At 43.5% G+C, this 13,362-nt stretch overlaps 1 protein-coding gene across 1 annotated transcript in view; it reads left to right on the plus strand.

Moving 5' to 3' along the window:
- LOC126292304 (uncharacterized) overlaps positions 1 to 13,362 on the plus strand; it is a 389,476-nt gene that overhangs the window by 273,362 nt on the left and 102,752 nt on the right. Inside the window, exon 4 of the mRNA XM_049986236.1 lies at positions 5,174 to 5,623. Within this exon, the coding sequence (XP_049842193.1) occupies positions 5,206 to 5,623 (418 nt within the window). The 5' untranslated portion in view covers positions 5,174 to 5,205. The remainder of the gene's footprint in view (positions 1 to 5,173; positions 5,624 to 13,362) is intronic.

Raw genomic sequence — 13,362 nt, forward strand, 5'->3', positions numbered from 1 at the left:
TCGACTTTAGATGACATGTCAATCATAGATGTTCTTATCTCTATTTAGTGAACGTATTTTCAGTCATGTTTTGAACATTGTCCCGCTACACTTTATTAACTACTGTTTCGCCGCAAGGGATATCGCATTTCAGATAGTAAATTAATATGGAGTATGTCGTTCTTCTTTTCAAACGTTCACATACACATTTCTTCTTTCGTTATTGTGTTTTGGGCATGCAAGTAGACACAAATGCACTGATCAAACAGAAATGATTAGCGTACATTCGCATTCTCTTTACATCGTTCCTTTCTTGTTGCTCCCATGGCGATGGACTGTTTCTATTGCAATCAGTAAGCGCGAGAGGAAGCTACCGTACTGACAGGGGGCTCTATATTTATGCTTGGCAGAACTCATTACATACCGACATAATCGTCGGAATTGCTTTCGTTTCCCAAAAGTTATAAGTATTTCGATTTCGGAAAGAAGCTCTGTATTGCACCAAGATGTCGTAAAAGAAAGTCCCTTACGTACTGGTTGTATCGAGTAAGATGTGGAGACGGTGGTTTGAAAGAGGACAGAAGTATTACGAGGAAGGGCGTCCCTTACCTGAGGGATCGCTACCTGGCGAAGAAACATTTCACTTGTTATGAATATTGAAACACAAAGCTTTGAATATTTTAAGCCACATGAAACGCCTAATAAAAAAACTCGTTCATAGCACTTACAAGTGCAGCAATCGCCTCATTCACATAAAATAGTTCGATTGCTCCACTTGTAGGTGCTATGAATGACTGCATATGGTGGCTTACTGCCGAAGCCGCTCTTATTAATAAAATCCAGTCAATGCAGTTCAGTGTCATGAGTTTTTTGAAACATATGTCGACTTCTGAAAATTGCCTGAAAAAAGTATCAAATTTATGTGGCTCATTAAGGTCTATGGTCCTTTGACGGTGTAAAAATTTCAAGCTTCTAGGTCATTTCAGTCAAAAGATGCGGCCAGTTATGTCACATATTCTGATACTAGAAGACCCAGTCATCAAAATCTGTAGTCTATTTCCCGTTGACCTATAATCATGAAATTTGGCAAGGAGCAAGGACTTCACAATATAAGTAAAGCAAAAAATCAGAAAATTGTTAATTTTGAAATATACAACACGGAAAAATTTTTTCATCTTTTTTATAAGTCTGTTTTTCTGCCCATCTGCTAACATACTTTTTCTCTGGAACTTTCTCCGGTAAATAAAGATAAAATTTATGTCATATACTAAGGTTTAGAGTCCCTTGATAGCGCAAAAATTTTAAGCTTCTAAGTGGTTGCAATCAAAACATATGGCCATTTATATCAGATATTTTCCTACTCGAAAGCTCACTCGTTAAAACCTACAGTTTCTGTTGACCCAGAAACATGAAACCTCGCAAGAAAAAAAACTTTCGCAGCACAAGGGAAGGACAAAATCAGAAATTTGTTAATTTGTTATTACATCACATGTAACATTTTTTGTCTTATTTTTTTCATCTGTATGTGTGCTCCTCTGTTAAGACCCATTTTGCTCTGGAATAGGTTGACGTATCAAGTTCAAATTTATGTCACATACTAAAGAGACCTTTGGAGAAAAGAGAACCACTTTCATGATCATCAAGAGCTCTGATGGAAACCCAGTTCTAAGCAAAGAAGGGAAAGCTGAAAGGTGGATGAGTATATAGAGGGTCTATACAAGGGCGATGTACTTGAGGACAATATTATGGAAATGGAAGAGGATGTAGATGAAGATGAAATGGGAGATACGATACTGCGTGAAGAGTTTGACAGAGCACTGAAAGACCTGAGTCGAAACAAGGAACCCGGAGTAGACAACATTCCATTGGAACTACTGACGGCCTTGGGAGAGCCAGTCCTGACAAAACTCTACCATCTGGTGAGCAAGACGTATGAAACAGGCGAAATACCCTCAGACTTCAAGAAGAATATAATAATTCCAATCCCAAAGAAAGCAGGTGTTGACAGATGTGAGAATTACCGAACAGTCAGTTTAATAAGCCACAGCTGCGAAATACTAACACGAATTCTTTACAGAGCAATGAAAAAACTAGTAGAAGCCGACCTGCGGGAAGATCAGTTTGGATTCCGTAGAATGTTGGAACACGTGAGGCAATACTGACCCTACGACTTATCTTAGAAGAAAGACTAAGGAAAGGCAAACCTACGTTTCTAACATTTGTAGACTTTTGACAATGTTGATTAGAATACTCTCTTTCAAATTCTGAAGGTGGCAGTGGTAAAATACAGGGAGCGAAAGGCTATTTACAATTTGTACAGAAACCAGATGGCAGTTATAAGAGTCGAGGGACATGAAAGGGAGGCAGTGGTTGGGAAGGGAGTGAGACAGGGTTGTAGCCTCTCCCAGATGTTATTCAATCTGTATATTGAGCAAGCAGTAAAGGAAACAAAAGAAAAATTCGGAGTAGGTATTAAAATCCATGGAAAAGAAATTAACACTTTGAGGTTCGCCGATGACATCGTAATTCTGTCAGAGACCGCAAAGGACTTGGAAGAGCAGTTGAATGGAATGGACAGTGTCTTGAAAAGAGGATATAAGATGAACATCAACAAAAGCAAAACGAGGATAATGGAATGTAGTCGAATTAAGTCGGGTGATGCTGAGGGAATTAGATTAGGAAATGAGACACTTAAAGTAATAAAGGAGTTTTGCTATTTGGGGAGAAAAATAACTGATGATGGTCGAAGTAGAGAGTATATAAAATGTAGACTGACAATGGCAAGGAAAGCGTTTCTGAAGAAGAGAAATTTGTTAACATCGAGTATAGATTTAAGTGTCAGGACGTCATTTCTGAAAGCATTTGTATGGAGTGTAGCCATGTATGGAAGTGAAACATTGACGATAATCTTTTTTGGACAAGAAGAGAATAGAAGCTTTCGAAATGTGGTGCTACAGAAGAATGCTGAAGATTAGATGGGTAGATCACATAACTGATGAGGAAGTATTGAATAGGATTGGGGAGAAGAGAAGTTTGTGGCACAACTTGACCAGAAGAAGGGATCGGTTGGTAGGACATGTTCTGAGGCATCAAAGGATCACCAATTTAGTATTGGAGGGCAGCGTGGAGGGTAAAAATCGTAGAGGGAGAACAAGAGATGAATACACTAAGCAGATTCAGAAGGATGTAGGTTGCAGTAGGTACTGGGAGATTAAGAATCTTGCACAGGATAGAGTAGCACGGAGAGCTGCATCAAACCAGTCTCAGGACTGAAGACCATCACAACAACAACTAATGTCTATGGTTACTTGGCGGTGTAAATAGTGTAAGCCTTTTTCTCCAGAACACTGGCGCACGTGGTTCAGATTTGTGTCGCATACTAAAATCTAGCGTCCGCTAGCAGTGAAAAAATTTTAAGCTTCTAAGTCGGTGTGCTGGAAAGATTCGCGCATTTATCTCATATTTTGAAACTCTCACAATATCTCACGAAAACGTATAGGCACTTCACTTTGACCTAGAATCATGAAATTCGGCAGTAGACAAAGTTTCACTCAAGTAAAGTAAAAATTGTGGAACATCTAAAATCGTAATTATATCACATAAGAAAAATCTTTTTGCCACTTGAAGATACATTGTAGTCATGATACGTGAAGAGCATAGTAGACGAATATTACTGCACGAAAAAAAAATAAAACGTAAGCTTCAGTCATGTTTTATAATGCTTCCTTTTAATGCGTGAGTTACACAGAGGAACTACTGCAGAAATTTTCATGTGGTCTTGGAATTCCTGACATCTGAGACGAATATATTACCAGTATCAATATCGTCGATAACAGGTAAAGATTGTTGAGATTCTCAGTTTTCAGGATGGATGAAAATATACACATATACACTGAAGAGCCAAAGAAACTGGTACACCTGCCTAATATCGTGTAGTGTCCCCACGAGCACCCAGAAGTGCCGAAACACGACGTGCCATCGATTCGACTAGTGTCTGAAGTAGTATTGGAGGGAATTGACCCCATAAATCCTGCAGGGCTGTTCATAAATCCGTAAGAGTATGAGGTGCTGGAGATCTCTTCTGAAAAGCATGTTGCAAGACATCCCAGATATGGTCAATGATGTTCATGTCTGGTGTGTGTGGTGGCCAGCGGAAGTGTTTGAAGTCAGAAGAGTGTTCCTGGACCCACTCTGTAGCAATTTTGGACATGTGGGATGTCGCATTTTCCTGCTGAAATTGTCCAAGTCCGTCGGAATGCTCAATGGACATGAATGGATGCAGGTGATCAGACAGCAGGGTTCCCATATCACTCCAACTGCACACGCCCCACACCATTACAGAGCCTCCACCAGCTTGAACAGTCCGCTGCTGACATGCAGGCTCGAGGGATTCGTGACGTTGTCTACATACTCGTGCACGTTCATCCGCTCGATGCAATTTGAAATGAGACTCGTCTGACCAAGCAACATGTTTCCACTCATCAACAGTCCAATGTCAGTGTTGACGGGCCCAGGCCAGAGGTAAAGCTTTATGTAGTGCAGTAATCAAGGGTAGACGAGTTGCCGATATCAACGATGTTTCGTTTGAAAGTATCATAGGTAAAATTGTTACAAAATAATTATTCAACAAACTTGCAGCTGACTGCGTCAGCGAACTTGTTTCGTGCACTCCTCCATTTTACCAGTAATGAAACATGTATTTGACTCAGCAATCAAGTTTATGCAAATAATGTCATTTGTGCAATTGCATTAAGATGGCACTGAAAAATTAACTTTAGGCCCTGATGTTTACTTAACGAAATTATATTATGGCTTGAATAATGCCAGTTGTGCACTGGCATAAAATTAGTTATTTGAAATAACTTTGCTCTGATAACTTCAGTTATACCAAAATCGATTTCAAACCATGAACTGCAGATATATATTGCATAGAGGCTTTAATTTCTTTACGACGGGCCGTAGTTTGGAGACAACAGCTCTAACGCGTCGATAATGCCTGATATCTAGGCTGCCTGCACAACTGGCACGATGTGCGTGTAGTATCGGAGCGCGTTCCAGAGAGACGGACAGACAGAAAAGGGAGAATAAGACATGTACATATGTGAACCGAGAGATGGGGAGGGAGTTGTTGACCGTCTCTGGGACTGCCTGGCGCTGTGGAGCAGTGCTCTAACACGACTCGTCGCGTTTGCAGGAGCGGCCGGCGATGTGAGCTGAGAGATTACGATGGCGCTGGACGAGCAGACAGCGCTGGTGCTGTCGCTGCAGCTGGTGGCGCTGTGCGCCGTGGCGCTCGGCCTGCTGCTCTACCTGGTGTGCCGCCTGCGCGCCGCCCCCGCCGACGCCGCCCCCGGCGACACCCCCGCGTGCGCCGCCCCCGGGCCCGCGCCGCGCGCCGTGCTGGTGACGAGCGCCGAGACGGCGCTGGGGCTGCAGTGCGCGCTGCGCCTGTCGCGCCTCGGCTACCGCGTCTTCGCCGGCGTCTCGCCGCCCCCGGACGCCTACGACGCGGGCCCCGGAGCCGCCCTCGCCAAAGGCATCGCGCTCGCCGCAGAGTCGGAAGACGACGACGACGATGACGAGGACGTAGACTCCTCCACTGACGCGCACAGTGATGCCGGCGTCTCGCCGGAGGCACGTACAGGTAGGGGCAGAAAAAATTTCGTAAAGCACTCTAATATACTTGCTGAATACCCAGTGTTGCCCAGGTGTTTACTTATTCCAGTCTTCCTCCTCCCTCTGTCTGACTATATCTTCCTTTCCTCACTTTATGACCCACAACTCCCTCCCCATCTCTCTTTCACATACGAGGAGGGACCTAAAAGAAACGGGACTCCGAGGGCGCTAGATGGTGTTACTAGAGACGTTCATGAAACAGCTGTGAAGACGGCGTCAGTGTAGAGCTGAACGTGCAAGTGTGGTATTGTGTTTCTCTGACTGTTGGCGGGTTACCTGTGCCAAGTCGTTATGGCAACTTTAAAACAACAGAGAGTGTGTGTGAAATTTTGTTTCCTGCTTAAAAACACTGCAACGGAGACACACCAAATGCTTCAGGAAGCTTTCCAGGAAGACGCTATGAGCCGCGCACAGGTTTTCGAGTGGTTTGGGCCCTTTAAACGTGGTTAGATGTGTGTTGAATACCGAGCTCGTTCTGGACGCCCTTCAACATCGCGAAATGAGGAGAACATTGAAAAGGTCCGCTAAAAGATCGACGAGAGTCGTCGCCAAACGATCGACCAAATTTTAGCAGAGACAGGAACAAGTTGGAGCTCGTGCCAGTGGATTTTGAGTGAGGATTTGCACATGAGACGTGTTGCTACTACATTTTGTTACGCGCCTTCTCACACAGGAGCAGAAAACCATCCGCATGAATGTGTGTCAGGACTTGAAAACAGAGATTGCACGTGATCTAAACTTCTTGAACAAAGTCATTACAGGGGATGAGAGTTGGTGTTACGGGTATGACCCAGAAACCGAGCAAGCGTCAAGCCAGGAGGACCCCCACCTCTCCCAGACCAAAAAAAGCAAGGCAAGTGAGGTCAAATGTGAAGACGATGATCATTGTCTTTTTTGATGTTCGTGGAATTGTGCATCGGGAATTCGTACCCTCTGGCGGGACTATTAACCAGCACTTGCTTGTACTTGGATGTTTTAAGGCGTCTGCGAGAGGATGTGAGGAGGAAACGCCCGGAACTTTGGCGATCAGGTGACTGGTTTCTGCATCACGACAACGCTCCAGCACACACCGCCTTACGAGTGATCCACTATTTGGCATTTCAGAGGTGGTCTGTCCTTCCCCACGCTCAATATTCGCTAGACATAGCCCCATCACACTTTTTCCTATTTCCACGAATAAAAAAAACGTTAAAAGGGGAGCGTTATGACGATATGCAGGCGGTAAAAACTGCTTCGCAAGGAGCACTGGACAATATCAAACTTGAAGAGTTCCAAACATGCCTCCAACAGTGGGAAAAGAGACTTGACAAGTGCATCGCAAGTAATAGAGAGTATTTTCAAGGTGGCTGAAGTAATTTTGTAGAAAGATTCATCAATAAATTTTTTATGACAACAATCCGGTTTCTTTTGGGTCCCCCCTCGTATGTTCATGTCTTATTCTCCCTTCTCTGTCTGTCTGTCTCTCTGGAACGTGCTGTGATACTACCCACACAGCACACCAGTTGTGCAGGCAGCCTAGATGTCAGGCATTACCAATATGTTGCACCCCCACCAAGCCACCCCTATGGGAGCTAGGTGATTCCCACCACCACAGTATTCCTTTACAGACGATAACTAGTAGGTGAACCAAATTTGGTTGGAACCGATCCAGTGGTTTAGGAGGAGATGTGACCTTTTTTACAATGGTCATTGTCTTCCGCTTGTCAACTTGCATAGTTTTCCTACTTTTACAGCCTTCTTCCTGATGGCGCCTTGAACTCTTAGCATTTTTAGTCATCTCCCATCTATCCTTTAGGTGGTCTTCTATGTTCTCTTCACTCAGCTGGTGCCCATTCATACATTACTTTTGGCATCTTCCATTCTCAGGAGGTAGCAATGCCAAGTTAATATTTTGCTTTGTATGGCATCGAGAATAATGCCTTTTTCTGTATATTTTCCCTTGCCTTAATGTCCGAAGTGTTCCAGTCTGAGATACACCAACATTTCCACCAAAAAATACGACCTCAAGGGACATCTATTAAGTTTACTCCTATTAGCTTCTATATTACAGCGTCATGTGTGGTGATACTCTCTACAATTGTCTTGTACAGTAAGATCGTTCTTTTTCTTTGCAATGTTTCGCTCCATAGCAAGTATTTAAGCTGGACAACAATTCTTTTTCTTATCCAGTTGTATTTGAGATACCTTATGTGTTTCTACAATTTGTTGTAAATATGACGCCCAAGTATTTAAATGTACAGACACTTTTAATTTTACAGAATCCATCACCGAACTCTCTTCGTTTGCCTTCATCCACTACCATGTATTCTGATTTGTGTGTGTGTGTGTGTGTGTGTGTGTGGGTGTGTGTGTGTGTGTTAATGTCAGGCGCCATTTTGAGTATATTTCATGAAGTTTCCTGCACAAGTAACTGGAGTAGTCTTTGTCTTCTTCTATCAACACCTGGTCATCAGCGATAAGTAAAGTACATTGTATTTCTTGTGCTACAGGAATCTCCATTCCACGACACTGCATCTTCCAGTTTTGCAAAACTTCTAACAGTCGGCGCTAATGAGTACTCTTGCCTTAGACCAAATTTACGGAGAATTCTTGCGAAACTTTGTTTCCTACTTTAACCACCTGTTGCAATCCTCGTATAAGTTTCTTACTGCCTGGACGCACTTCTTACCAATACCTAACTTTTCATTGCCACCCACAGCTTACTTAGTAGGACTATCAGATTTGTTCTGAGTATTCTGTCATTCAACTTTCTTACCATGGTGCGTTTCGAGGTGATACACCCTCGTCTACAGGAGATGTGGATTACATCACATTTTTGTTTTCTAGATGTCTGCGGCTGTCTAATCACTACACTACAAAAAATCTATAATTTGTCACTTGCTATCGTGATATAGGACTGAAATTATAAATTTTATTCAACAATAAAGTTACGCACAAGATGTTCCAGGAGAAGTAACCGAGAGACACAATGCAACAAGACAAACAGTCCAGAGACTGCTCTATGTAAATTACAAGCCACTATCTTTTCAAATTTCTTGACTGTTTCTTTTTGTTGTCTAGCATCTGTATGCCATTGAATACTAAAAATGTTACCCTGAGCGTTCTTTCTGTTGAAACATCTTGTAAGGAGCTTTATTATTATTCGTTTTTCTGCTTCTCCTGTCGTTTCCCGACACGAATCTCTCCATTACTTGCGCAACAGCCCTCAATTTTTTAGTCTCTTTCTCGTTAAAAGTTCGTGTCACTCTAGCATTAGTCAAGATCTAATACAGACTAATCACAAACTGGAACCCGACAGCTGTTTCTAAGACTTAATTTTTAATACACATTATATTCTTATCATATCAGATTTTCAGTCTGACTTCATACACTTTTCTGTTAAGGTATCCTCTTCCTTGTTGAAGCTTGGATGCACTAGAGGCATAAGGTACCAAATGATAAGCAAAGAGAAGGTAGTTAAAACAAACACATAGGGACAATTTTTTTGTTTTGAGAGATGTTGTGTTGTCAGGTTCCAACTTGTATCTAAAAATCTTGTTGAATCTTGACGGATTGACTTTTGTGGAGCTTGGAGGGAAACTTAATATGGGTCTGACTAAGAGTTGAAACTGTTAAGCAACTGCCGGCTGATATAACCGAGCGGTTCTAGGCGCTTCAGTCCCGAACCGCGCTGCTGCTACGGTCGCAGGTTCGAATCCTGCCTCGGGCGTAGATGTGTTTGATCTCCTTAGGTTGGTTAGGTTTAAGTAGTTCTAAGTCTAGGGGACTGATGATCTCAGATGTTAAGTCCCATAGTGCTTGGAGCCATTTGAACCATACTGTTAAGCAACCGACCGCCGGACGGAACCAAAGGCTTATCAACAGCGTGCCTCAACGAACGTTTAGCATAGGTTGCTGCATACGGCCTCCACAGCAGGCGCTTGGTTGCTATAAACATAGGTTTGACTCTCCTTAATCTCCCTTCCAAGAGAAGTCTTAGGATTGGTTTTGCCTCACATCTCTTCGGAATCCAAACTGATCTCCCGTGCGGTCGGTTTCTGCCAGTTTTTCCATTCTTCTATAAATAATTCGTGTTGGCATTTTGCAACCATAACTTATTAAACTGATAGTTCGGTAATACCCACACCTGTCAGCATGTCTTTACTTTGGAATTGGAATTATTATATTCTTCTTGTAATCTGTCCGCCCCGATAGCTGAGTGGTGCCGGCACGGTAGCTCAGCGTGTTCGGTCAGAGGCTTAGTTGCCCTCTGTAATAAAAAAAAAACTGAGTTAATGGATCAACGACGAACTGAAACGGGTGTCTTGCGACGTCCGCCCCGAGCAGATGCAATGAACTAAAACGAGCAAAATGAAATTAAAAAAAAAGAGTGTCTAAAAAAATGTGGTCAGCCTGACGGGTTCGATTCCCGGCTGGCTCGGGGTTTTTTCCACTCAAGGACTGGGTGTTGTGCTGTCTTCATCATCATTTCACCCCAACTTGCCCCCAGGTCACCCAATGTGGCGTCTAATGCAATAAGACCTGCACCAAGGCGGCCGGATCTGCCCCGCAAGGGTCGGCCAATGGCGCCAAACACTCAATTTTTTTCGTTTTAATGATGGTATTACGCCTGTCTCATACTTCTTGCGCACGAAGTGGAAGAGTTTTGTAGTGGCTGGCTCTTCGAAGGCTATCAGTACTTCTGGGGGAATGTTGTCTACTCCTGGAACCTCGTTTCGCGTCAGGTCTTTCAGCGCTCTATCAAATTCTTCACGCAATATGATGTCTCCCATCTCATCTTCGTCATTTTCTATTTCTACAATACTGCCCTCAAGTTCATCTAGCTTCTATAGACAGTCTCTACACTCCTTCCATGTTACACCTTTCCCTTCTTTCCTTTGGACTGGTTTTCCATCTGAGCTCGTGATATTCATACAGCTGCCTATGTTCTACAAAGGCCTCGTTAATTTTCCTGTAGGCTGTATCTATCTTTCCCATAGTAATACAGGCTTCTAAATCCTTGCATTTGCCCTGTAGCCATTTCCGCTTAGCCATTTTACATTTACAGTCAATCTCATTTTTTAGACATTTATATTCACTTTCGCCTGCTTCGTTTACTGCATTTTTTATGGTCCCTCCTTCCATCAGTTAAATTCAAAACCTCTCCTGTTATCCAAAGATTTCTACTACGTCTTGTCTTTTTACCTATTTCATTTGTCTAAACCACCCGTTCATCTTTTACTGTACTTATTTCCTTCATTTCACTGAATCCTTTCCTAATGCTCCATTTGAAACCCCAGCCACCTCTGGTGCTTTCAACTCATCCTGGTCCCTTATGCACAATTACCTACATTTTTTTGCAAGTTAATAATCAACAGATTGTAATCAGACTGCACATCTGCACATGGAAACATCTTAAAATTTAAAATCTGGTCCAGAAATCTCTGTCTTACATGTAGCTATCCGAGTCACGTCAGAGGTTGATGGTGAGCCCTGAGTGCACTGCTGCCACAGCTATAAGGAAGAAATAGAACTTAAGGGCAGAAGATTGCCTCTCATTTCCCATAGGAGGATGATTAACGTACTATTAGCATCTGTTCTGCTAGCCCTGGCTTTCGGGACGTGCCCATTCAGCCATCTCAACAGTGGAATGTTACTGATGACGATACGGACGTAAGGGCAACACAGCACCCAGTTCCCTCGCGGACAAAATTTCGTTCTGCTCAGGAATCGAACCCGGGACCCTTCGCTTAGCAAACCGCTGCAGTCAGCGCGCAGCTACCGATGTAAACCACAAAGAGAACACGGCAAGTGCCATATCCCGATTTCTCAGCAACTTCACTCAGTGGAAGAGAAGCCAAAAATAAACGAATACGTGTCTCGGCTTACCCGTAGATACTCGACCATTTCTGAGAAAATGGCGATCAAAGTTTTCGACGTACTTTATATGCGTTTAAGCGGCTAAATCGCTTAGGCGAAATGGTGGTTATCATCGCGGTTCACGTTTCTACACCCAGTGTTCGAAACTGGATTATTACTTTTATATTTGTTTTTCATTTATCCTGCCTGTGTCCATAGAAGATTAGTACACGAATATTTACAATATATACAGAAATAACCTTGTCATTATTCATCTACTAACTGTATTTCCGGTGAATGAATTTAATAAAGAAAAAAATAAAGAAACAAGAAATGAATGAGAAATTTGTTTAAAAGTCTTTCGGGTGAATTCACAATCAATTGAAAGAGTCAGTTGTCGGTAAAGTAGTTTACCGTGAAATTATTGCCAACGCGAGAAATCTTCAGCAATGTTAAAAAAATGTTCAAATGTGTGGGAATTCCTGAGGGACCAAACTGCTGATGTCATCAGTCCCTAGAATTACGAAGTACTTTCACTTATGCTAAGAACAACAGACAGACAAGACATGCCCGAGAGAGGACTCGAACCTCCGGCGGGAGGGGTCGCGCAATCTGTGTTACGGCGACTGGGTGTTGTGCTGTCTTCATCATCATTTCATCCCCAACCTGCCACCAGGTCGCTCAATGTGGCGTCGACTGCAATAAGACCTGCACCAAGGCGGCCGGATCTGCCCCGCAAGGGTCGGCCAATGACGCCAAACGCTTAATTTTTTTCTTTCACGGGTGAGATTCATACGAAGAAATGTCTCTGTGGCAAATATGTCTAATAAATGAAACACGGAAGGAAGAAGATTGAAATTTCATAAGACAACGGTAGTTGCAATGCTTGTATAGTGAAGTGAATCGTGGGTTATAAGTAAACGCCTTGTGTGGACGGGCGTTGCCTTGCTGAAATGTATGCCCTGGATGGCTTGCCATGAAGGGGGAAAACCCGGAGCATTAAATTTCGTCTACGCACCGCTGTGGTGTAAGGGCGCCGCAGATGAGAACCAAAAGGAGTCCCGCTATGGAACAGAATCGCACGCCAGACCATCACTCGTGGCGGGCGACATTCGGGTCGGTAACACACAGCTTTCCGAGGCGATTCCAGACTCGACTTCGTTGGTCATCAGAGAGTTTGAAGCGCGATTAATCGCAGAATTTCTATACCAGTGAATGAGTTTCCAGATGTGCCTGGGGACGCCCCGAACAGCAGTCTTACAGCAAGTTAACTGTCGCCCGCCATCCCGTACGAAAGTTAGAAGTAATGTTCTGCGGTGCCATTTCATTCCGCAGTAGCACCGCCCTCCGGTTGTCATCTTCAGTACCCTTATAGCACAGCGGTACCTCAAACATATTTTACGTCCCGTTTTGTTGCCTATCATTGTAAGCCTTGTTGGGCTTACAAATCAGCAAGATAATTCCCGCCCGCACATGGCAAGAGTTTCTACTGCTTGTCTTCATGCTTGCCAGACCCTACCTTAGCCATGAAGACCTTCGGATCTCTCTCCAATTGAGAACGATGGAGCATTATGGCCAGGGCCCTCCAACCATCTGGGGATTTTGACGATCTGATGCAGCAATTCCAGAGAATCTGACACGACGTCCCTCCGGAGGACATCCGACGAATCTGTTGATCAAATGGTTCAAATGGCTCTAAGGACTATGAGACTTAACATCTGAAGTCATCAGTCACCTAGAACTTAGAACTACTTAAACCTAACTAACCTAAGGACATCACACACATCCATGGCCAAACCTAACTAACCTAAGGACATCACACACATCCACGCCAGAGGCAGGATTCGAACCTGCGACCGTAGCAGCAAT

Source organism: Schistocerca gregaria, chromosome 9 (assembly GCF_023897955.1).
Source record: "Schistocerca gregaria isolate iqSchGreg1 chromosome 9, iqSchGreg1.2, whole genome shotgun sequence".
NCBI lineage: Eukaryota > Metazoa > Arthropoda > Insecta > Orthoptera > Acrididae > Schistocerca > Schistocerca gregaria.